The sequence below is a fragment of the Artemia franciscana genome, chromosome 9, assembly GCF_032884065.1.
Source record: "Artemia franciscana chromosome 9, ASM3288406v1, whole genome shotgun sequence".
Lineage (NCBI taxonomy): Eukaryota > Metazoa > Arthropoda > Branchiopoda > Anostraca > Artemiidae > Artemia > Artemia franciscana.
The window spans coordinates 1,952,772-1,976,152 of NC_088871.1; the positions used below are offsets into that span (position 1 = coordinate 1,952,772).

The window sequence follows — 23,381 nt, forward strand, 5'->3', positions numbered from 1 at the left end:
GAGGAGACAAATCCCATCATATACATAATAAAAAAAAAGTACGAATATAGAAGTTCGTTACGTAAGTCAAATCTTAAGTTATGTATATTTTTTACTAATAAAAACGCTCGTTAAAAATTAAAAGTTCTAGTTGCCTTTTTAAGTAACTGAAAAATTTAGGGCACCTAGGCCTCCTCCTCCACTCCTTTTTCTCAAAATCATCTGAACAAAACTAAGAGAAAGCTATTTAGCCAAAAAAAAAAATAATATACAAATTTTATTTTTATAATTTATGTGCAGAGAGCCAAAATCAAACATGCATTAATTCAAAAACGTTCAGAAATTAAATAAAAAAAACTAGTTTTCTTAACTGAAATTAAGGAGCGATATTAAAACATAAAACGAACAGAAATTACTCCGTATATGAAAGGGGCTATTCCCTTCTCAACGTCCCGCTCTTTCCGCTAAAGTTTTCTACTGTTTAATAAAGTAGAATTGAGAGAAAGAGTCAAACTTTAGCGTAAAGAGCGGGGCGTTCAGAAGGGAACATCCCCTGTCAAACAGTTCGTGGTAACGAACTGTAGTAAGGAGCGACCCGGCTCAATAGTAACCAAAACTCTAAAAAATTGAATTTTGATATCAATAGCTACATCAAAAGAATCGCATTTTAATGCTGATTTTAAATATATAAGTTTCATCAAGTTTAGTCTTACCCATCAAAAGTTACGAGCCTGAGAAAATTTGTCTTGTTTAGAAAAATAGGGGAAACACCCCCTAAAAGTCGTAGGATCTTAACGAAAATGACATCATCAGATTCAGCGTATCAGAGAACCCTACTGTAGAAGTTTCAAGCTCCTATCTACAAAAATGTGGAATTTTGTATTTTTTGCCAGAAGACAAATCACGGGTGCGTGTTTATTTGTTTGTTTGTTTGCTTGTTTTTTTTTGTTTTTTTTTCCAGGGGTCATCTTATCGACCAAGTGGTCCTAGAATGTCGCAAAAGAGCTCATTCTAACGGAAATGAAAAGTTCTAGTGCCCTTTTTAAGTGACCAAAAAAATTGGAGGGCATCTAGGCCCCCTCCCACGCACATGTTTTTCCCAAAGTCAACGGATCAAAATTTTGAGATAGCCATTTTGTTCAACATAGTCGAAAACCATAATAACTATGTCTTTGGGGATGACTTACTCCCCCACAATCCCTGGGGGAGAGGCTGCAAGTTACAAACTTTGGCCAGTGTTTGCATATAGTAATAGTTATTGGGAAGTGTACAGACGTTTTCAGGGGGATTTTATTTTGTTTGGGGGTGGGGCTGAGGAGAGGGGGCTATGTTGGAGGATCTTTCCTTGGAGGAATCTGTCATGGGGGAAGAAAAATTCAATGACAAGGGCGCAGGATTCTCTAGCATTACTATAAGAAAACAATGAAAAATAAACATGAAAACGTTTTTTCAAATGAAAGGAAGAAGTAGCATTGAAACTTAAAACGAACAGAGATTATTACGCATATGAGGGGTTCTAAAAATACTTTAGCATAAAGAGCGAAGTATTTAGGAGGAGATAAATACCTTGCTCTTTATGCTAAAGTATTTTTAGTAATTTCAACTATTTATTCTACGGCCTTTCTGATTCAGGGGTCGTTCTTAAAGAATTAGGACAAAACTTACGATTTAGTGTAAAGAGCGAGGTATTAACGAGGGTACAAACCCCCTCGTATACATAATAAAAATATAACGTTATGAAAGTTTGTTACGTAAGTTAATTCTTAAGTTACGTATATTTTTTACTAATAAAAACGTTCGTTAAAAATTAAAAGTTCTAGTTGCCTTTTTAAGTAACCGAAAAATTGGAGGGCAACTAGGCCTCCTTCTCCACCGCTTATTTCTCAAAATCGTCTGACCAAAACTAAGAGAAAGCCATTTAGCCAAAAAAAGAATTAATATACAAATTTCATTTTAATAATTTATGTGCGGAGAGCCAAAACCAAACATGCATTAATTCAAAAACGTTCAGAAATTAAATAAAAAAAACTAATTTTTTTAGCTGAAAGTAAGGAGCGACATTAAAACTTAAAACGAACAGAGATTACTCCGTATATGAAATGAGTTGTCCCCTCCGCAATCCCTCGCTCTTTACGCTAAAGTTTTACTCTTTGCCACAATTCTACTTTTAAAACAATTAAAAGCTTTAGCGTAAAGAGCGAGGGATTGCGGAGGGGACAACTCATTTCATATACGGAGTAATCTCTGTTCGTTTTAAGTTTTAATGTCGCTCCTTACTTTCAGCTAAAAAAATTAGTTTTTTTTTTATTTCATTTTCATATACGGAGTAATGTCTGTTGTTTTTAAGTTTTAATATCGCTCCTTACTTTCAGTTAAGAAAACTAGTTTTTGCTCCTTACTTTCAGTTAAGAAAACTAGTTTTTATGGTACTTGGTATTAACCAAGTGACATATAGCGATCGCAAATTCTGTCCTGGTTTTGCTAGTTTAGGCACTTCCAGATAAGCTAGGACAATGCAATTTGGCAGGCGTATCAGGGACCAGACCAGATTGAATTAGAAATAGTTGTTTCCCCGATTTGGCCATCTGGGGGGGGGATTCGGGGGACGGTTAATTCGGAAAATTAGAAAAAGTGAGGTATTTTTAACTTACGAACGGGTAATCGGATCTTAATGAAATTTGATATTTAGAAGGATACCGTGTCTCAGAGTTGTTATTTTAAATCCTGATCAAATCTGGTGAGATTGGGGAAGTTGATGTGGGAAACCTAAAATCTTGTAAAACGCTTAGAGTGGAGGGATCAGGATGAAACTTGGTGGAGAAAATAAGCACAAGTCCTAGATACGTGATTGACATAACCAGAACGGATCCCGTCTCTTTGGGGGAGTTGGGGGGAGGGCTAATTCTGAGAAATTAGAAAAAATTAGGTATTTTTAATTTACGAAGCAGTGATATGATCTTAATGAAATTTCATGTTTAGAAGGAATTCTTAACTGAGATCTTATGTTTTAAATCCCGCCTGGATCCAGTGTCATTGGGGGGGTTGGGGTTGGGCGGGGGGAACCAGAAATCTTGGAAAAGGCTTTGAGTGGAGAGACCAGGATGAAACTTCGTGAGAAGAAAAACGTCCAAGATACGTGGTTGACATAACTGGACCGGATCCGCTCTTTGGTGGAGCTGGGGGGGGGGGGGGGGAATTATAAAAAATGAGGTATTTGCAATTTACGAACGGGTGATCAGATCTTAATGAAATTTGATATTTAGAAGGATCTTGTGTTTCAGAGCCCTTATTCTAAATCCTAACCAGATCCGGTGACATTGGGGGGAGTTGAAGGGGGAAAACGGAAGTCTTGGAAAACGTGAAAATGTAGGTATCTTAATCTTACGAATGGGTGATCGGATCTTAATGAAACTTGATATATAGAAAGATTATATGTCTCAGATGTTCTATTTTCAATTCAGATCGGATCCGGAGACATAGGGGGTTGGAGGAGAGAAACATAAATCTTGGAAACCGGAAATGTTTGAAAACGCTTAGAGTGGAGAGATCGGAATGAAACTTGATGAAAAGAACAAGCACAAGTTCTAGATACGTGATTGAAATAATTGGAACGGATCCGCTCTCTTTGGGGGAGTCGGGGGAGGGGGCTGAAAAATTGTTTTTCTAATAATTTCCGAAAAATTTAGTTATTTTTAACTTAAGAACGGGTGACGTTAATTAAATTTGATATTTAGAAGAAACACATGTGTCAGAGCTCTTATTTTAAATCCTGACCAGATCTGGTGGCATTGGGGGGGAGTTGGAGGGCGAAACCGGAAATCCTGGAAAACGCTTAGAATGGAGAGATCGGGATGAAACATGGTGGGTAGAATAATCAAATATCGTATATACGTGATTGACATAACCGCAAGGGATCTGTTCTTCTTGGGGGAGTTGGGGGGAGGGTTAATTCTGAAAAACTAGAAAAAATGAAGGTATTGTTAATTTACGAAGGAGTGATCTAATCTTAATGAAATTTCATATTTAGAAAGACCTCATAACTCAGATCTTTTATTTTAAATCCCGACTGGATCCCGCATCATTGTGGGATTGGGGGACCAGAAATCTTGGAAAAGGGTTAGAGTGGAGAGATCAGGATGAAACTTGGTGGGAAGGAAAAGTGCAAGTCCAAGATACATCGTCGACATAACCGGACCAAATCTGCTCTCTTTTGGTGAAGCTGGGAGGGGGGGTAATTCGGAAAAATTAGAAAAAATGAGGTATTTGTAATTTACGAACGGGTGATCAGATCTTAGTAAAATTCGATATTTAAAAGGATATTGTGGTTCAAAGGTCTTATTTTAAATCCTGACCAGATCCAGTGACATTGGGGGAGTTGGAGGGGAAACCAAAGTTTTGGAAAACGTGAAAATTGAAGTATCTTTATCTTATGAATGGGTGATTGGAACTTGATGAAACTTGATATATAGAAAGATTATACGTCTCAGATGTTCCATTTTCAATTTGAATCGGATCCGGGGTCATAGGGGGTTGGAGGGGATAAACAGAAATCTTGGAAACCGGAAATGTTTGAAAACGCTTAGAGTGGAGAGGTCGGAATGAAACTTGATGAGAAGAACAAGCACAAGCTCTAGATACGTGATTGACATAATTAGAATGGATCCGCTCTCTTTGGGGGAGTTGGGGGGACCGGAAAAAATTATTTTTCTAAATTTAGATATTTTTAACTTAAGAACGAGTGACCAGATCTTAATGAAATTTATATTTAGAAGAAACTCATGTCTCAGAGATTTTATTTGAAATCCCTACTAGATCTGGTGGCATTGGGGGGGGGGGGGTTTGGAGGGGGAAAACGGAAATCTTGGAAAACACTTAGAGTGGAGAGATCAGGATGAAACTTGGTGGGTAGAATAATCAAATGTCTTATGTACGTGATTGATGTAACCGGACTGGATCCGATCTCTTTGGGGGAGTTAGGGGGATCCAGTGCTTTCGCGAGTTTGGTGATTCTGGACGTGCTAGGACGATAAAAATTGGTAGGCGTGTCAGAGACCTACACAAACTGACTTGATAAAGTCATTTTCTCCGATTCGACCATCTGGGTGGCTGAAGGGAGAGGAAAAATTAGAAAAAATGAGGTGTTTTTAGCGTACGAATGGGTTAGCAGATTTTAATGAATTTTGATACTTAGAAGGACCTCGTGTCTCAGATCTCTTATTTTAAATCCTGACCAGTATTAAGCCTCTGATTTTCCGACCTTGTCACAAGTGCCATGTGAGTTCTTAGCTCTTGTTTTGTTAAACTCTCCATTTTTTAATTCTCAGAATAATTCTTTTTGAGGATAAAATTCACTAAAAAATAATCAAATCTAAGTTTCAACACTCTGCTATTGTGCTAGAGATTCATCGACAAGTCATATTTAAATTCGCTAATGTTAATAGAATTTCTAAGAGTATATTCGATAAAATTGTGGAGTGGAGTCGAAATTCATAGATGTAATCGATGTCTTGATTTCAGTCTTACATATAGAGCCTCTCTTTACGAAGCAATTTTTTTCTAAGCTGAAATAGCTCTTTATATTATTTTCAAACATACAGTTGATATTGGAAATGGATTTTTGCAATCAATTTGCGTCAGGTTGTGTATATGCATGCAGAAGCAGACGTATCCCCATTTAATTCATCAAACCAGAGACGCAACAAATTCCAACTTCATCAAAATGGTGGTGGAGATGGTCAAGAGGTTGGCACTGTTAAATAACTCCTGGTAAAGAACTGTTAATAAAGAGTAACTTGTGATATTAATACTCATATTTCAAAAACGTAATTTTGATAATGCTATACATATCAAAATAAATTTTTATGGTGACTCCAAATATCTAAAAACCGACTAAGATTAAAATGCCCTCAAGAAAAGGTACGATCCTGAGAGAATTCCTCAATTATAAAAAGGGGGTCATCCAAATAATATACTGAATTCGGCCAATTAGAGAGCCCTAGTACAGAAATTTTGATCGTCTATGCACAGAATAACGAATATATATTTATATATTTATATATATATATATATATATATATATATATATATATATATATATATATATATATATATATATATATATATATATATATATATATAGCAGCAGGCTCCTGTTGATATTGATTCGCGGTGTCACTTTTCTTTTATCCGAGGTTATCGCCCCAGTGAAAAAACAGGTTGATTTAAATTATCCTCGACTTTCATGTAACCTTTAGAATAGTTGTTGGTGTCTTACAATATTTCTTCCAGGAAATCCATTTAGTTACGAAGGATCCCGTAATTTAAAGGATGTGCAAGGTGTTCTTTAGCAGCAAGAAAGTTTATTTGGCCATATGAATGTGGTTCAAAATCACCTTCAGGGGTCTATGCTGGATGTGTCACTATATTGATTTTTTGATAAATTTGTCCAGCTTCTTCGAAGCTGAAAGCATTACGACTATTGATGGTTTGATCATTACTTACGTTGAATGAAGCTAAAGTAAAACATTAGTTCAAGTTTCGTATTTGACGAAAAGAGTTCGTATCTGAAAAGAGTTTCTGAAGTAGAGTTCGTATTTGTTTGTGGAACTCTTTAGAGAGGAAGTGATGTCCTATAACAGTCCAAATCAATGGAGAATGGAGAAACTCCAGTCCAAACCAATGGAGCAACTGTGGAAGAAGCAATGCAATTCGAATAAGCAGGCAGAAACCTTCAAACAAATCACTTCTATTGCCTGCTTTTTCTGCGGGGAAACGGAGGAGTCCGTTTACTGTTTTACTGTTTTTTATTGTTTTAAGAAGTAGAGTTAAGAGGAAGAGTCAGACTTTAGCGTAAAGAGCCAGGCTTTGAGGAGGAAAAGCCCCTTTCATATACAGAGTAATTTCTGTTCGTTTTAAGTTTTAATGTTGCTCCTTACTTTCATTTAAAAAAACTTTTTTCTTATTTAATTTCTGGACGTTTTTGAATTAATGCATGTTTTGATCTTGGCTCTCCGCACATAAATAATCAAAACGAAATTTACATATTAATTAATTGCAATTAATCGGAAGATTTTGAGAAAAAAGGAGCGAGGGAGGAGGCCTAGTTGCCCTCCAATTTTTTGATTGCTTAAAAAGGCAACTAGAACTTTTGATTTTTTACGTAAGTTTTCATTGGTAATAAATATACGTAACTTACGTAACGAACTTCTATATTCGTATGTTTTCATTGCATATATAAGGGGGTTCAACCCTCGTCGATGCCTCGCTCTTTACACCAAAGCTTAACTTTTGTCCCAATTCCTTAAGAATGACCTCTGAATCACAAAGGCCGTAGAATAAATAGTTGAAATTACTAAAAATACTTTAGCGTAAAGAGTAAGGTATTACGAGTAGGTAAACTGCTCAAATGCGTAATAATTTTTGTTCGTTTTAAGTTTTAATGCTGCTCCTTACTCTCAGTAGAAAAAACTTCATATTTATTCTTTCATTGTTTTTTCAATAATGCTAGAAAATCCTGCGCCCCCTTCATTGAAATTCTCTTCCCGCATGAGATGTTCCTCCATGGAAATATCCTCCCACGTGACCCCCCTTCCCCCAAATATCCTCCCTAAACCAAAAAATCCCCTTGAAAACGTCTGTAGACTTCCCAGTGACCATAATTATATGTAAACACAGGTCAAAGTTTGTAACTTGTAGCCCCTCCCACGGGGACTGCGGGGGAGTAAGTCGTCCCCAAAGACATAGTTGTTAGGTTTTTCGACTATGGTGAATAAAATGGCTATCTCAGAATTTTGATCCGGTGACTTCTGGGGAAAAACGAACATGGGAGGGGGCCTAGTTGCCCTCCAATTTTTTTTGTCACTTAAAAATGGCACTAGAACTTTTAATTTCCGTTAGAATGAGCGCTCTTGCGACATTTTAGGACCATTCAGTCGATACGATCACCACTGGGAAAAAGAACAAAAAGCAAACAAACAAAAAAAGAAATAAACACCATCCGTGATCTGTCTTCTAGCAAAAAATGCGAAATTCCACATTTTTGTAGATGGAAATATCCTCCCACGTGACCCCCCTCCCCCAAATATCCTCCCTAAACCAAAAAATCCCCTTGAAAACGTCTGTAGACTTCCCAGTGACCATAATTATATGTAAACACAGGTCAAAGTTTGTAACTTGTAGCCCCTCCCACGGGGACTGCGGGGGAGTAAGTCGTCCCCAAAGACATAGTTGTTAGGTTTTTCGACTATGGTGAATAAAATGGCTATCTCAGAATTTTGATCCGGTGACTTTTGGGGAAAAACGAACATGGGAGGGGGCCTAGTTGCCCTCCAATTTTTTTGGTCACTTAAAAATGGCCCTAGAACTTTTAATTTCCGTTAGAATTAGCGCTCTTGCGACATTTTAGGACCATTCAGTCGATACGATCACCACTGGGAAAAAAAAACAAAAAGCAAACAAACAAAAAAAGAAATAAACACCATCCGCGATCTGTCTTCTAGCAAAAAATGCGAAATTCCACATTTTTGTAGATAGGACCTTGAAACTTCTACAAAACGGTTCTCTAATACGCTGAGTCTGATGGTGTGATTTTCGTTTAAGATTGTATGACTTTTAGGGGGTGTTTCCTCCTATTTTCTAAAATGAGCCAAATTTTCTCAGGCTTGTAACTTTTGATGGGTAAAACTAATCTTGATAAAACTTATATATTTAAAATCAGCATTAAAATGCAATTCTTTTGATGTAATTTTTACTATCAAAATTTCATTTTTTAGAGTTTCGGTTACTATTGAGCCGGGTCGCTCCTTACTACAGTTCGTTACCACGAACTGTTTGAAACATAAAATTTCTTTCTCCTTCACTTTCATTTTCGACCCATTCTTATTATTGTTGTCGCTTGTCTTCTAAAATCCTAATTATTAGTTCTTCAGTGTCATTTTTAACACATTCTGATACTCGCTTTAGCGTGTCTGCTAATTCGACAATTCTTTGTTCTTCACCTGCATTTTGATATTTTCTGATTCCCACTGTTGCGTTCAATTTTCGCTGCTGCTTATCTTTTAACTGCATATTGCTTCTTTCTCGCATTCGTATATATTTTAACCACATATTTCTTTGTTCTTCATTTTCATTTGTGATTCTTCCGTAGGTTTTTTGTGCTTTACTTTCTTTTTCGAGTCGTTGTAATTCACTGTGCCATTTATCGTTTTAACATATATTTCTTTGTTCTTCATTTTTGTCTATCATTGCTTCTAACATCTTTACAGTGCCCTTTGCCTTAGTTGCTCGGATTGGTCTTGTCATTCTTTGATGGTCTAGGTTGTTCATTTTCGCCCGTGCATTTACAGTTCTCATGCCATTCTCTTTACCTTATCTCATTTGATGATCCAGTTTGTTCATTTTGAGCTTTCATTTTTGTCCTCTTTTGTCCTCATTTTAAGCTTATGTTATTTTACGTTTTTGAGATCTGGATATTATCAAGCGGCTGAAAATGCCCGTGCATTTATATTTCTCAGGTCATTCTCTTTATCTTGTCTCATTTGATGGTTCCGTTTGTTCATTTTTAGCTTACATTTTTGTCATTTTAGTCATCGTTTTGGGCTTACGTTAATTTACGGTTTTGTCCTCTGCATATTATGAAACGGCTGAAAATGCCTTTTTAAATTTACATCACCGAATGAGAATGCATGAATTTACATATTTCTAAGTTTTGCTCTCTAAATTCTTCTAAAACTTTTTAAAACCTAATTTCCTTGCGTCTTCACTTTCAATCGATATAATTGCTAAACTATTTAATCTTTCCTGATCCATTGTTGATATTAGACAGCTTTTTTATTGGTTTTAGCCAGGAAAATAATGTCTCTCCAGAAGAAACGATGACTGGAATTGTTTAGAATATTTCACTATTTCGATTTTTTTTTCATTTCATTTTGATAACAGCACAGGGCCCTCTTAAACGTGGGGCCCGATTGGGCTCAATCGTTCCAATCACTCTTTATCCGGCTCTGATGTGAAGCTTCTAAGGCTTCAAAACAGCGCTTTAGTTCCAATTTTCAAAATTTAAATGAGAGTTGCTTTAGGTGGATTGGATGAACCACCAGAGCAGATTATCAAGCTGATAATGGACTTTTGGCCATCTTTTAGTCATAAAACTATTGATATGTGAATGTATTTAAAATTATATTTTCTTTCTAAGGCAAATACTTTAAACGGGTTTTTTTCCTCGAAGCACTAGTATGCAGAAGTTATACTTTTATTCTAAAGATTAAACGTCAGGTACTTATCTCTTATAGTGCCTAAGTAGAACCGTTTTCTTCGTTAGCTTCTTTCAGATTAGTGTGAGACAAGACAAGTGACAGAATAGACAAGAAGTATATTATTTGGGCTACATATTTTTGTTCATTAGGGGGGAGGGTAAAGTATATGGATAGTGGGAAGTTAGAAAACAATTCTTACTTAATAATGTGCAGAATAATTGTACTTAATACATATTATATGCAGACCCGCTATACTTTACCCTCACCCCCTAATGTACAAATACATAGCCTAAATTTGTTTCTAAGTATTATACCAATTTTTATTTTAACATCCATGGTCATACACTATTCTCTTTCAATACAGATTGAAAACTAAATGAAAACCGGATCTACTTAGCTTCTATATACATAGGCGCTATAACAGACAAGTACCAACGTCATATGGCTCTGAAAGGTGAGCCCTTTGAAATATTGTGGAAGGTGTGCTAAAATTTTTCCAGAGGAATAGTCTACTCTAGGGCTAGTTTTAGGCATTAGTTTGAATTACCGCACGAATAGTTTGATGAATAAAATGTGGTTTAGTCCCACTTTCTAGGACTATGATGAAAGAAACGTTAAAACGTTTTGGTCAACTTTTACGCACAGTTATCGGTAAAAGAAAGCTTTTTCAGTGTTGATTCAGTCGTTGAACAGTTAAGATCTATCTATTCTTTTATAAAGGATTTATCTCAGTTTCAAACCAGTTATTGGTAAAGGACTTTTATTCTGATTTAATTAGACACTGAATTGTTTCATTAGTTACGAAATAGTAAGAACATTTTTACGTCTTATAAATTATTAAATATATTCATTCAGTATCTATGTGGAATATCTGACGTCACTGAATAACTTGGATCAATTGAAGTTTTTGTCCGCTGCATAAATTGAACTTTCGGCCTTATTAAATTAAGACATTTTCATATAAAATTAAAGAGCGGTATGCACGTTTGGCAATAATAAGGATTATAGTGGCACAAAATTGTATCTATATTGGCATGACCTGTGAAAAGTATAGCTTTGAATTTGTTCAGTTCATTCCAAGGAATGTTTACACAAGGCCAGAATTCAGGGGATAGCCATATATATAACATAATGGATAACAGCGAGTATGTGCATTGCCCGGTAATGAACTTTTTGCAAAACAACTGGGAAGAAGGTATTGAAGACGCTACTATTTTATTCAGCACGCAATAGACTTTTTTGAATGCGGTGTTATTGCTGATGCGAAAAGCGAATTTTGGGCGAAGGTTGCGCCTAATGATAATTGCCCCCGGCGCATCGGTGCTAAAGCTTCTGCGAATAATGTGAAAGATATTCTTGATTTTATTAAGAAACTGGACTCTGAGGAGGTATCAACTCCGATTTATGTGATCAAGTCTCCAACCGAGGTCCCGGTTTTGCCCGCAGTCGCGTATTCTAGGCTGTCAACAAAGGTGAATCGTGTGGAACAACTACTCAAGGTTGTTGCCACCAAGCTGGATGCTTATGAACTGAATTACCCGCAACTGCCGAAACCTGCAATTCCCGACTCGCATGCTACTATTGTTGTGTCGAACCTTCCATCTACCCTTTCGGACCCAAAAAAACGAAAAGATCTGATAGATCAGATTGATGGACACGAATCAATCACTAGCATTCGTCCCGTTCGTGACAAACTGTTTATCAATATAGATAAGTCAGTTGCTGAAGATTTCCGCTTATCGGTGACTGGTGCGTTTACTGGCTCTTCTGCGAAAGTTCTAACCAAGAAGTTTTACGGACTCCTGAAGGGAATCCCGCCTGATTTTGAGCTGTTCCACCTGATATCGTGCCCTGGTGTTTCTGGTGCCTCTAGGCTAGGGAAATCGCTTGCAGTAAAACTTGAATTCTCCGATGCAACATCAAGAGTCGAAGCATTTAGATATGGTCTCAAAGTAGGATACGAAATCCTAAGTGTTTATGAGTTCAAAGCGATTCCCCGGTGCTGTAACAATTGCCGATCCCCTGACCATCTCCAGTCGTCTTGTCCCAGTGTTACACCAAAATGTGCGTGATGTGCCGGTCCTCATGTTTCAGATAGAGACTCGCCTTGCAATTTGTCACCTAAGTGCGCAAACTGTGGAGGTGATCATGTTTCGTTTAGCCTCACTTGCCCTAAATTGAAAGCAATTGTCAGTCGCAAGTTACCAAAAACAAACTAATGTCTGAATCAGTATCACTCGTGTCCTTCAATATTAATGGGACGAAAAACAAGGACCTGACCATTGATGAACTGTACAGTAAGTTTGACATTGTATGCTTTCAGGAACATCTTTTGACCGCAACGAGGGTTAACTTCCTGTGCCGCAGTTCCGCCCACTTTGTTTTCACAACAAATGCTAAATCTACTTTTGGAAGGCCTTCAGGGGGTTTAGCATGTATTATAAAACAAAAGCTCAGCTTTCTGTCTCCGTCATGCTATTTCTCTGATGAACATTTATTGGCTATAAGACTTGGTAAAACCGTATTGATAAACACTTACCTGCCTCACGATGGGAAGAATATGACATCGCTTAATAAATTCTCCAAAGCATGCTCTAGTTTGAAAACTCTCCTTCAAAGTATAAGCAAAAATGGGTACGAATTTATTATTATTGGAGATATGAACACTGATGTAAAACGTGATTCTGCTCGTACTGTGAACCTACTTGATTGTCTCCCTGATTACAGAATAATTGCGAAGGATCTACCTTTCTCGTATGTGCATAATTCCGGCTGCTTATCGGATATTGATCACGTGATTTGTTCCCCGTTCATTACATCTTCAACAGTGCATGTCCACGAGGATGAGCAAGATATTGATCACCTTCCTTTATCGCTATGCTTTTCGATTAGAAAAGATAGTACTGACCAGGCTTGTGCTCCTACCTCTAAATGGTTTGTGCGGAGTAATTGGAAAAATGTTAATATGCCGTTATATATTTCAACCCTGGCCATTCTCCTTGGTTCTTTACGTGTACCTTTTCATCTACTCCAGCTAAGTGTTAGTCCTACTAAAAGTAATTATGATCTGAATCATTATTACAACCAAATCGTGTGGTGTTTAAAACGCGCTGAGGAGGTTGCTGTCCCTCAGGAGCGAGTGAGGAAAAGTACAAGGAAACCAATCTGGTCGTGTGACCCTGAGCTGAAAAGTGTGAAAAATAAAGCCAAATTGTGGCTGCGTATATGGGTTGCTAACGGTCGACCATTAGCTGGGAATGTGTTTGAAATAAAACAAAAAACTAAGCGTGAGTTTAAGAAATGTCTGCGATCGAGCCGTTACACAGGGTTAGACTGTCCTACCAATAAGAAAGATTGGGACAAAGTGATTAATTCAGCTAAATTAAATAATTCGGCAAATCTTAATTGCCCCATTACGCCTTCCGCATGGTCTGACCACTATTCAGTTATATTTTCCAAAGTGAATTATGCAGTGCACGCGCTTTAGTCTAAACTGCTTGATTCGGTTCTCCCGCCTTCCCTGACTCAGGCACAAGTTATTCCCGTTTCAGTTGACGCTGTAATTGCATCTGTTAAGAAATTGAAATCAAGTTCTCTTGATATTGACGGTATCAGTGCTTATCATCTAAAAATAAATTGCCCGTCTTTGTTTTTCCATTTACAGTTGTTTTTCCAAATGTGCCTTTGTTGTTCCCTCGTTCCTGACAGCTTTTTGTGTGGAACTGTCACTTCTGTACTTAAACGAGGTAAGACTCCTTTGGATTGTTCTTCTTACAGGCCTATCACGGTTGCTTGTAATTTTAGTAAAATCCTTGAATACATCCTACTTCCTTTCATAAGTATGAATGCTAATTTCGGGGAGAATCAGTTTGGTTTTCGGTCTGGCATCGGGTGCCAGCACGCTCACCGTGCTCTTGCTTTCCTTCTTAAGATGCTTCGGCTAAAGGGTATGGTCTTCATATTTGTGCTCTTGATCTTTCTAAGGCTTTCGATAGTGTTGTACATACTCAGGCTCTTTACTCTCTTTATAGTCACGGTATTAACCTTTCAGTTATTTTTCTTCTAAAGTTTGGTATAGTAATTCTTATCTTCGAATTAAAACTAATGGTGCCCTTTCATTTTCTAATGTTCTTGTTCGTCGGGGCGTACGGCAGGGTGGAGTGTTATCTAATGGTATTTTCAAATTTTGTATCTCTGGTATTCTTGAGAATATTTCTTCTATGTGTTTTGTTGGTTTGAGTGATATTTCTTACCTTGCTTATGCTGATGACATTCTTCTAATTAGACGGTCTAAACTCAGTCTATCGCAGATGGTTCATAAAGTTTCTTCTTCTTTTACTAAAATCGGTCTTTCGCTTAATGTTGATAAATGTGAGTATCTTTCTTTCAATGTTCCCTCTTCTCCTAGGCCTCTAATTTTTCAAAATTTTTCTATCCCTCATGTAGATTCGATCCGGTGGTTGGGTATTACACTTAAAAAAAATCTTAAAACTCTTCGGGAGCGTGCTGTCTGGGATGCTAGAGTGAAAATCCAGATTGGTTACTCTAAAATTGTTGCCAATCGAGGGAAATACAATCGTATTGCCCTTGGTAAGCTTTATTCTACTTTTTCCGATCATTCTGTTCTTTACCTTTCTGGGCTTTACCCTATATTTAAGAAAAAAGATATTAGCGATATTCGATCCTCTTATTTCCGTTTCTGTAAATTTCTTCTCTATCTTCCTCTGTGGTATAGGAATCGAAAGATAATCAAAAAGTTCCATCTTCCGAACATTACTGAGAAGCTGACTGATCTACACAAAAAGCTCTCAGAAACGGCGTATCGGCGTTTGTCGCCTCACCACGGTCTGATCCGTTTGTATGATTAACGTCTATTGTTGACTCTCGTTTTTTTTTTTGTATCACATTTTTTTTTTTTTTTTTTCTGTTTTTCTTCAAGTCTTTACTCCACTATTTATCTTTTTGATGTATGTGGGTTACAAATAAATATTATTATTTTGATCGCTAATGTGTGGCCAAACAGAAAACAGGAGATATTCGAGCGTTGTGGGAAGAGGCCATAAGAAAGGTTTTAAAGGAAATTGAAGGTTGAAGACAGAGAGAGTAAACGATGACGCTTTGAACAGGCTTAAGGGAGGAATCATGATTGCAGCTAAATAGACCTAAAGTGGCCTAAAGTCATTGTAATTCTCTCTACTGCCATATGAAGCCATGTGACGTAGTAGGGTCAAATGACATATAGCCATATGACGTTGGTAGTTGTCGATTATAGTGCCTATCAAACAGTTCGTGGTAACGAACTGTAGTAAGGAGCTACCCGGCTCAATAGTAACCAAAACTCTAAAAAATGGAATTTTAATACCAACAGCTACATCAAAAGAATTGCATTTTAATGCTGATTTTAAATATACAAGTCTCATCAAGTTTAGTCTTACCCATCAAAAGTTACGAGCCTGAGAAAATAACTGCCTTATGGCACTGTTTTAAAAAGTAGAGTTGAGAGAGAGTCAAACTTTAGCGTAAAGAGCGGGGCGTTGATGAGGAAGCGGCCCCTTTCATATACGAAGTAATTTCTGTTCGTTTTAAGTTTTAATGTCGCTCCTTACTTTCAGTTAAAAAAACCTTGTTTTTTTTTTATTTAATGTATGTAGAAGCTAAGTGGTAATGAATTGTTAGTTTAAGCAGTAGTAGGTTATTTTTAAAAGATCATCGAATGTCTTTGATTTTCGATTAAACTGGGAAATATTTCACCAGATCTCGTATCTTGCCATTTTGCTGCAGCGCTCATGTATGTTCATAGACACAGCCAGCTAGAGCAAGAAAATAATTTTCAAATTAGTCTCATACTTTCCACATTGCGGAAGTTTTATTATATTTATTTTAATCTATTTTTTTAACTCAAATTTTACTTCGTTAATATTTTTCTTCGGGATCACTTTTAGTGCTCATTTTAACTTTTGATTATTTTATTTGCAGGGAGTGAATTAACTGTTATGAAGATTTCTTTGGACACTGCCGTCGACTCGTTGAATATCTTCAAATCTTATTTATACAAAGGAATTTAGCAATTGGAAGTGTAAATGTTGAAGAAAATTCGATAGTTTTATTATTTCACGCCAGAGATAGGCCCCAGCTTTTGTTCAACTCTCCCCTAAATTGTTGTTTGGCCATTAACCTTTTCCATTTTGTTTTCGGTTCTCCCTTTTCTTCTGAGTGCTTTTCTTACTTGGCAGCAGATGAAGAAAATAAAACGCTAACAAAATGAAAATAGAGCTGAGAGAACTGATGTTTAACAAAACGGGGCTTGGTGTGAGATCTTTTTTTTGATTAAATACTTTTGATTTTAGCTGCTGGCAATATTTTGTTTGAAGTCTTTATTAACGATTTTCCTTTGTTGAGAAAATCATTATTGAGGTAACCAATATTGAAACTTTTTAATTATTGAAGTTGACCATCTTAGTACCAAGTAAAGCTGTTAAAATAAAATGTCCCAATAATGACACAAATCAGAATGGAAATTTAGGCTCTTAAAACTAAGATTAGATATGTAGTGGTAATAATTGATCAAACAAAAATAATAATCTATAGCAAGTCAAAAGCATTGTTGGCGAGGTGTACTACTAAGAAGTAAATCACAAAAACAAAAACAAGGCACAAGGTTTTTTTTTGGGGTGGGGTGAAATCTTGCACCAAGAAATAGAAACATGAATAAGACACGTCTACAAAACATAACGATTTCGAAGCAACAATAAGCCTGACAAATGGAACAAATCAGTAGTAAAAATAACTAACTCAATAAATAATTCTTTTTATTTTCCTCAGCAAATTATCATAATTTTTTTTCCTATTTAAATTCAATCTGTTTCGAAGCTATACTCACCGAGAACCCCTGTACGCAGCTCAGCTCAGAACTAAAAACTGTTCTATTTGAAATTAAGCGAGTATCCTCAATATCTCCCTTTGTTTTAAAGAAAGAAAGGTTTATTCATCAACAATAAATATAACAAAATCTGAAGCAGAGCTTGTTTAGGTAAGTAATCACCCACTTGGCCTATATATAAATCAACTTTTGAAAATTGAATACAATTAAATTGAGAATATTCACTAAATGCTCTATACACAAATTTAATTAAAAATGACCTCGCGAAATATTATGAAAAACCAATAGATATTAACACAGAACCTGTCACAAATAGACCTATGTGATCAGCAGCCAAAAAGCAAGGTTGGCATTAAAAACGTGTTTTTAAATCATTCCCTTTCATTTCAATGAATTTAATATTCAATGAATATTAACTATAGGACAATTCATCATTTTCCCGCTATTTTCCGATACAAGACTACTGATCAAGCGCAGCGTATAGCAGAAAATAAATTAATACACGGCTGATCAGTCAGACGAGAATTAAGTTGACTCAGGTCAGTATCACCAAAACGGAAAAATGAGAGATTAGATGTTGATGCTATACGATGTGCTTGATCAGTAGTCTTGTATCGGAAAATAGCGAGAAAATGATCAGAAATATCACTAACCAGCAATAATTATCTAAGGTATCTAAGGACGAAAAAATATTATTAATAAGAGACACATGCTTGTCAGTAACTCGGGTTGGTATGCAAACTGAAGGTAGAGTTCCTGAAGAGAGCATCATTGACAAAAAAATCTATAGCTAGAGCAGAATTTTGATCCAGCAGGTTGAAGTTGAAATCGCCCATAAGAATTAGTTTACAGGGATGCTTTTGGACTGAGTACAAAACCTCTTCAAAAAATTTCATAAACGAAGCAATAGATCCACTAGGGGACCTTTGAACAAAACCCACAGCTAAATCCTTATACACTGACTTAATTTCAATAAAAATGGATTCAAAGATAACAAAGGGATTCAAAGATAAAAGAAAGTATAGTATTCTGACCTTTGGACTATTTGAACAAAATCCTAGATGAAACTCTAAGGAAAATAAATGAACTTTTAGAGGTTTTGCGAGTTCAAGGTTCTAGAATAGCTCGAAAATAAATTTTAAGAAGACTATGTCACTAAGGATAGGAATAAATGAAGATGAAAAAGGTGACGTTTGGTATCGGAAAGATGGATCTGGTGGACAGCTTCACTCTCCTCGGTAATATTATTAGTAAAGACGGTGGGAGTAGTGGCGATGTTAAAAGTAGGATAGCCAAGGCTCTGGGTGTTTTTTTTTTACAGCTGAAGTTTGGAAAGTTTGGAAGAACAGGAAGATAAGTCTACAAACCAATTTCAGAATATTGGAAGCACCAGTGATGACAGTGGTCAAATTTAGCTCTGAAGCATGGGCACTCCAAAAAGCGGATGAAGATTTGCTATACGTTTTCTAAAGATATTGCGTGCAGATTGTTCTGGGCACCCGGCTGACTGACCGTATTTCAAACAGTAGGCTGTACGAAAATCGTGGTTCAATCCCGCTTCCTAGGGTTAAATTGAGAGAAAGATTGAGAAGGCTAGGGCAGGTTCTTGCGGATGAAGGATGAAAGATCGCCAAAGATTGTCCTTTTTGACCAACCGTCTAGGGCTAAACAGACTGCAGGTCGTCAACAGTTGGGTATTGGAGGATTTCATAAAGAAAGATTTAAAGGAAATGGTAATTCCTGGGAGGGTGCAAAGAAGGAGGCTTTAAATAGATTAGGATGGAGGAGGAGGGTGTGTAGCGATGTTGGCCTCAGGTGGCTTTGTGCTGTAGTGAGTTGTTAATAGTGCTTTTAGTATTCCGTCTCAAAGTGTGATTGAATGTCTTTGGGAGAAGAAGGACATGAGAGGGAATAGAGGTTGCCCTCTAATCACTTTGGTCACTTTTGAATCACTTTTGAATCATTGAAAAAGGGCATTAAAACTTTGAATTTCTGATTAAACGAACCCCCTCCAAAATCAATACAATTTTCATCTGTACAATGTGGTTCGGTTAGAGAAATGCACAATGAATAATAAGACATTGAGGTCTTAAGGTCCTTTACTATAAGCAATACTAGAGTATTGCTTCTGATGGTAAGTTGAAACCTCTATTACGTCGAATGAAAGCAGTTTTTTGAAAAGTATAATTTGTTTGCTGAAACAGAGTTACAAACGCTATTTTGTGTAAAAAAGATTTTATTTAGAATGATCTAATTGACATTGCAGTAAAACGTCTCTAACTGCTTGTGGTTTACAAGTCTTCTCTGCTTAATCAAATATTTTTGGATTTCTTTAAATTTTCATTTTACTGAATCACATACGGCGTTATAGCTTGGTTCGGTTCGCCGAAAGTTGCTGATATGCTTAAAGCGAACGAAAAAAAGTGGCTGGAAAAATAGTACATTTGAGGAAGTCAAAACCTCTCATGAAAAACTTGTGGAGGAAAAACTAAAAAGCCAAGAAAAAAGAGATAAGGACAGGGCTCCAGATGACCCTGCATTGTGCTTGATATAGAAACTGTTTTTTCTTTGCCAAAAGAGGATGTTTCGTCCTTCTTTTTTTTTTTACAAAAGCAAGACCACTAGCGCTAAATATAGCTTAGTGTCATTTTCAAAGGTGAAGAAACCGCAGTTAAAGCAAGAACTATGCAAAAGAGTGTTGTTCAAATATTCGTTTACGGATTGTACTCACTCTGTTGCGTTGTTTGCATCAGAAGTTAAACCGAAGAGTCCATTTCCCAATGTGTCACTATTGAATGCTGTAGAAAGGTTCTTGCCTCCAGTGCTTGCTAGTATAATTGTTGAGGTACCAAAAGCAAAAACAAAAGACGTAGAATCGCTATACTGTTTTATGCCAGCAGTATATGTGGCATGTATGAAAAGTTCCAATAGAAATTGAGGTACCAAGTATTTCGGATGGAATTACAATGTGCCCTAAAGCAGCCTCTGCCTCTAATGCTCCGAAGTTTAAGACCAGAAATTCCATGAAGCTTGCCAAAAAAAAACCCGACGATAAAAGCGATTGTTCTCCTTTAATTTTCAAACAAAAATCACCACTCTAGCTATGGCCGATTTTAAAATACAAATTTCAAAACTTTCAAACTCATTATTCTCCTGTTTTTGTTAAAACCTTATTCAGAAAATCACTTCGAGGCAACAATTAATTAAGAGCTAGTGAAGCCATTTGATATAGAAAAAATAGAGGCCAGATTTTACAAAACTTATACATTCAGATTAATTTGTTGATCCAGAGTCATGCCAGATTTTGAATGAAAGAATAAAATAAATTAGGAATAGTAGTGAGAAAATGGCATCTATTAATTTGACGTCTTTGTGGCTGGAACATTGTAAGCAGTATCTAGATGGTATATTTAGTAATCAGGGCAAATTTGCAAATATGACAGGATAGGCTGACATTACATATGCGAAATTATAGAAATCATATTATTTGGGCATTTTTCTTGCCTTATTTTTATATTAGGAATTTTTGTGTTAGAACGTCTGAAAGCATGCCATCCTCATTGCTTCGAAAAGGTTTACTTCACATCGAATGCGACAAGCTAGCCAGCCAAAATGCCAAATTACAAGTCTTGAAACACAACCGATTACACATACTTTGGCAACGCCGAATTATGAAAGAAAAGATTATTGTAACAACAATTGTGTACACAGTTTTCTTATTGGTATCGTTTTAACATTCTAGTAAGTACCATGTTATAAATGCGGATAGAAATTCACTTAGAATTCCAGTTGGGCGTCTTTGTCTGAAAGGAATACACTATTGGAATAGAAATATCACATTAGATTCTAGTAATTTTCCAAGTAACTGGTTAGGCTAGCTGAGATTAGCCTACATGGAATGCAAACATGGGGGTTGTTGTTTTAAACATATGTTAAGCTGTTAATAAAAGATAAGTTCATATAGTCTAAAACAATAATTTTTGTTGGCCTATGAAGAGACACTTAGGCTATAGTGACTCTGATTTAAACACAAAAAAGATTAAAACATCTGTTGACAAGCTTTTCAATACCCTCTTCAAATAGTGTTGAAGCCCATGAATTTGGATGATCCTTGGCATTGGTTTGAAGGTTCTTAGTGGCTTAGAAGTGGTTCCCTCCAAGCAGCATCTTCAGTTCAAGAAAAATTGAAGGTTGCTATGTACTAAATCAAAATTAGCCTATATAACAGACAATCAAAGAAGTCCCATTAAATTGTTGGTAAAATTCTAGTTTAGATACTTTTTTGCCTAGCCTATTCAACTGGTTTGTTACCCATTGGAATTTTGATAAAGCAATAGGCCTATTAGGCTATACTTTGGAGCAAAATAAGGTCCAATGTTGGATTATGTTTACAGCCCAGTGACATGCCTTCTAACTAAGATTATGCTAGGATAGATGTAATTGAACCCACTTGGTAACAGTGACCATGGATACCTATGATCAAGGGGACCATTGTTCTATAGCCTAGTTAGAGTAGACTCTAAAGCACACTGTCAATTTCTGACAGAGTATAACCTACAAGCTAGGCCTAGTTGTATATGACAATCAGCATCCTATCCCAACTCTTTTGTATATACAAATGCTACATATTAAACACTATCTATGAGACATTGGTGATGAGCTCCTCTAGTTGTATCTTACCTTAATTAATTGTGTATTATTCTTTAGTTGAAAATTTTTAGTTTCTTTTTCTTTGGTTTTTAGTTTTAAAAAATGCAATCCCTGTTCTTTGAGTAGAATTTTAAGCCATACCAATGTTTTTTGGAAAATTTATGACAGTTCATATTATTACCTTAAATTGCAGCTTGGAGCAATATAAGGATTATCCACCCTTGTGATGCTCCATGAAAAAAAGAATTCATTTGGTGTAGATTGTGGCTGTTAGATTAGACTCTTGTGGAGGACTCTGCAGCTTCCCAATTGTAAAGGAACTCCTGGCAGAGCCATTCCTTATCAAGGTGGGAATTGAACTTGTCGGTTGAAGTTGCAGAAACTGTTTCTTCAGAGAGCTGGTTCCACATATTGATGATTCTTTGGCTGAAGAAGTGGCTTCTATGTCTACTTGTGGAATGCTGCATGGAGAGCTTCAATGAGTTCCAGTTCCAAAAATTGTAGGGAGGTATATGGACTAACAACAAGTCCTTTCACCTCTTTGACTTCTTCTTCAGAAAAACTAGCTACTGAAAGCACTATTCTCCTCCAGTCTGCAAACAATGGATATATACAATTATGAACAATAATACACTGTTATTGATTGTGGGAAGTGTGAGTACCTGAGCTACCTGTCCCCAGCAGTTTAAGGCACTAGGCTGGCCGGTACCAATATGGCTCTTCCTACTCATTCCCGCTCTCTTCTGCACAATCAAAAACTATGGATAAATTGCGTCCCTTTAAAAATTGACTTCTTCAAGCTGTAATCTTTATTAAACAATATTTCTCTTCTTTAAGGTATCAATTGCTGCCTTAAATATCTTATGATCAATTTCCCATGGCAGGTTAGAATCCAGGATAGCTGTATAAGTATTTGGAATCTTAGCCAAGGAGCAGAAACGCTTAAGAGCAACAGTCTCCTCACTCTGAGCCTGGCAATCAAATAAAATATGCTGGATTGTTTCCTCTGTTGAAAAGCAGATTTGGCATAAAGGGGAATGATGTAGCTTCCAATTAAATAACAAGCTATTTAGAAGTAGGGCACCTGATTTCAGCCAGTAATATAGCACTGTATTTAATCTTGTATGAAATTGAGATAACATTAATGTACTGTGATTAACTTTGGATCTTTGCCTGATAATATCTTGTGAATTGAGGTCAGAGGAAGGACTAGGGGATAACATGGAAGCCTTTGCTGCTAGAGAATCAGCCATATCATTATATTTTATACCTTCATGACTAGGAACATGTTGAAAATAAACTTCATTTTCCTTGATCTTAAGATTAAGAAGCTGTCTTCTAATATTATATAAATCTTTGTCGTTAGCAATTCTATTAATATCTTGGATCAGTAGTAATGCTGATTTAGAGTTGGAGAGACAGAGTATATTTTCAGATTCAATGTTATAATTTATAAGTGCATCCAAGGCCAGGCAGATGGCACATAATTCAGCAGACAAGATAGAAGATCCCAATGGGAGAGGAGAATAAATGTTCAAATTCAGGGATGGGATACATGCTCCTGCTCCAGCTCTTTCCCTCTGGATGGATCCATCTGTATATATTTTTCTATAGTTGGG

The 23,381-nt window shown here is 36.4% G+C and overlaps 2 protein-coding genes across 9 annotated transcripts in view; both read left to right on the forward strand.

Moving 5' to 3' along the window:
• The window catches only part of LOC136030873 (tropomodulin-1-like), a 109,328-nt gene extending 92,750 nt beyond the window's left edge, over nucleotides 1-16,578 (forward strand). For all 8 annotated transcript variants that reach the window (XR_010618374.1, XR_010618372.1, XR_010618369.1 and 5 more), the window contains one exon: nucleotides 16,209-16,578. Coding sequence is in view for 2 of the 8 variants with exons in the window: in XM_065709947.1 (XP_065566019.1) it covers nucleotides 16,209-16,215 (7 nt within the window). In the remaining 6 variants the exon portion in view is untranslated. The remainder of the gene's footprint in view (nucleotides 1-16,208) is intronic.
• A 4,123-nt stretch (nucleotides 16,579-20,701) lies between these two features.
• The window catches only part of LOC136031542 (PHD finger protein 3-like), a 151,024-nt gene continuing 148,344 nt past the window's right edge, over nucleotides 20,702-23,381 (forward strand). Inside the window, exon 1 of the mRNA XM_065711212.1 lies at nucleotides 20,702-20,853. Coding sequence (XP_065567284.1) covers nucleotides 20,702-20,853 — 152 coding nt within the window. The remainder of the gene's footprint in view (nucleotides 20,854-23,381) is intronic.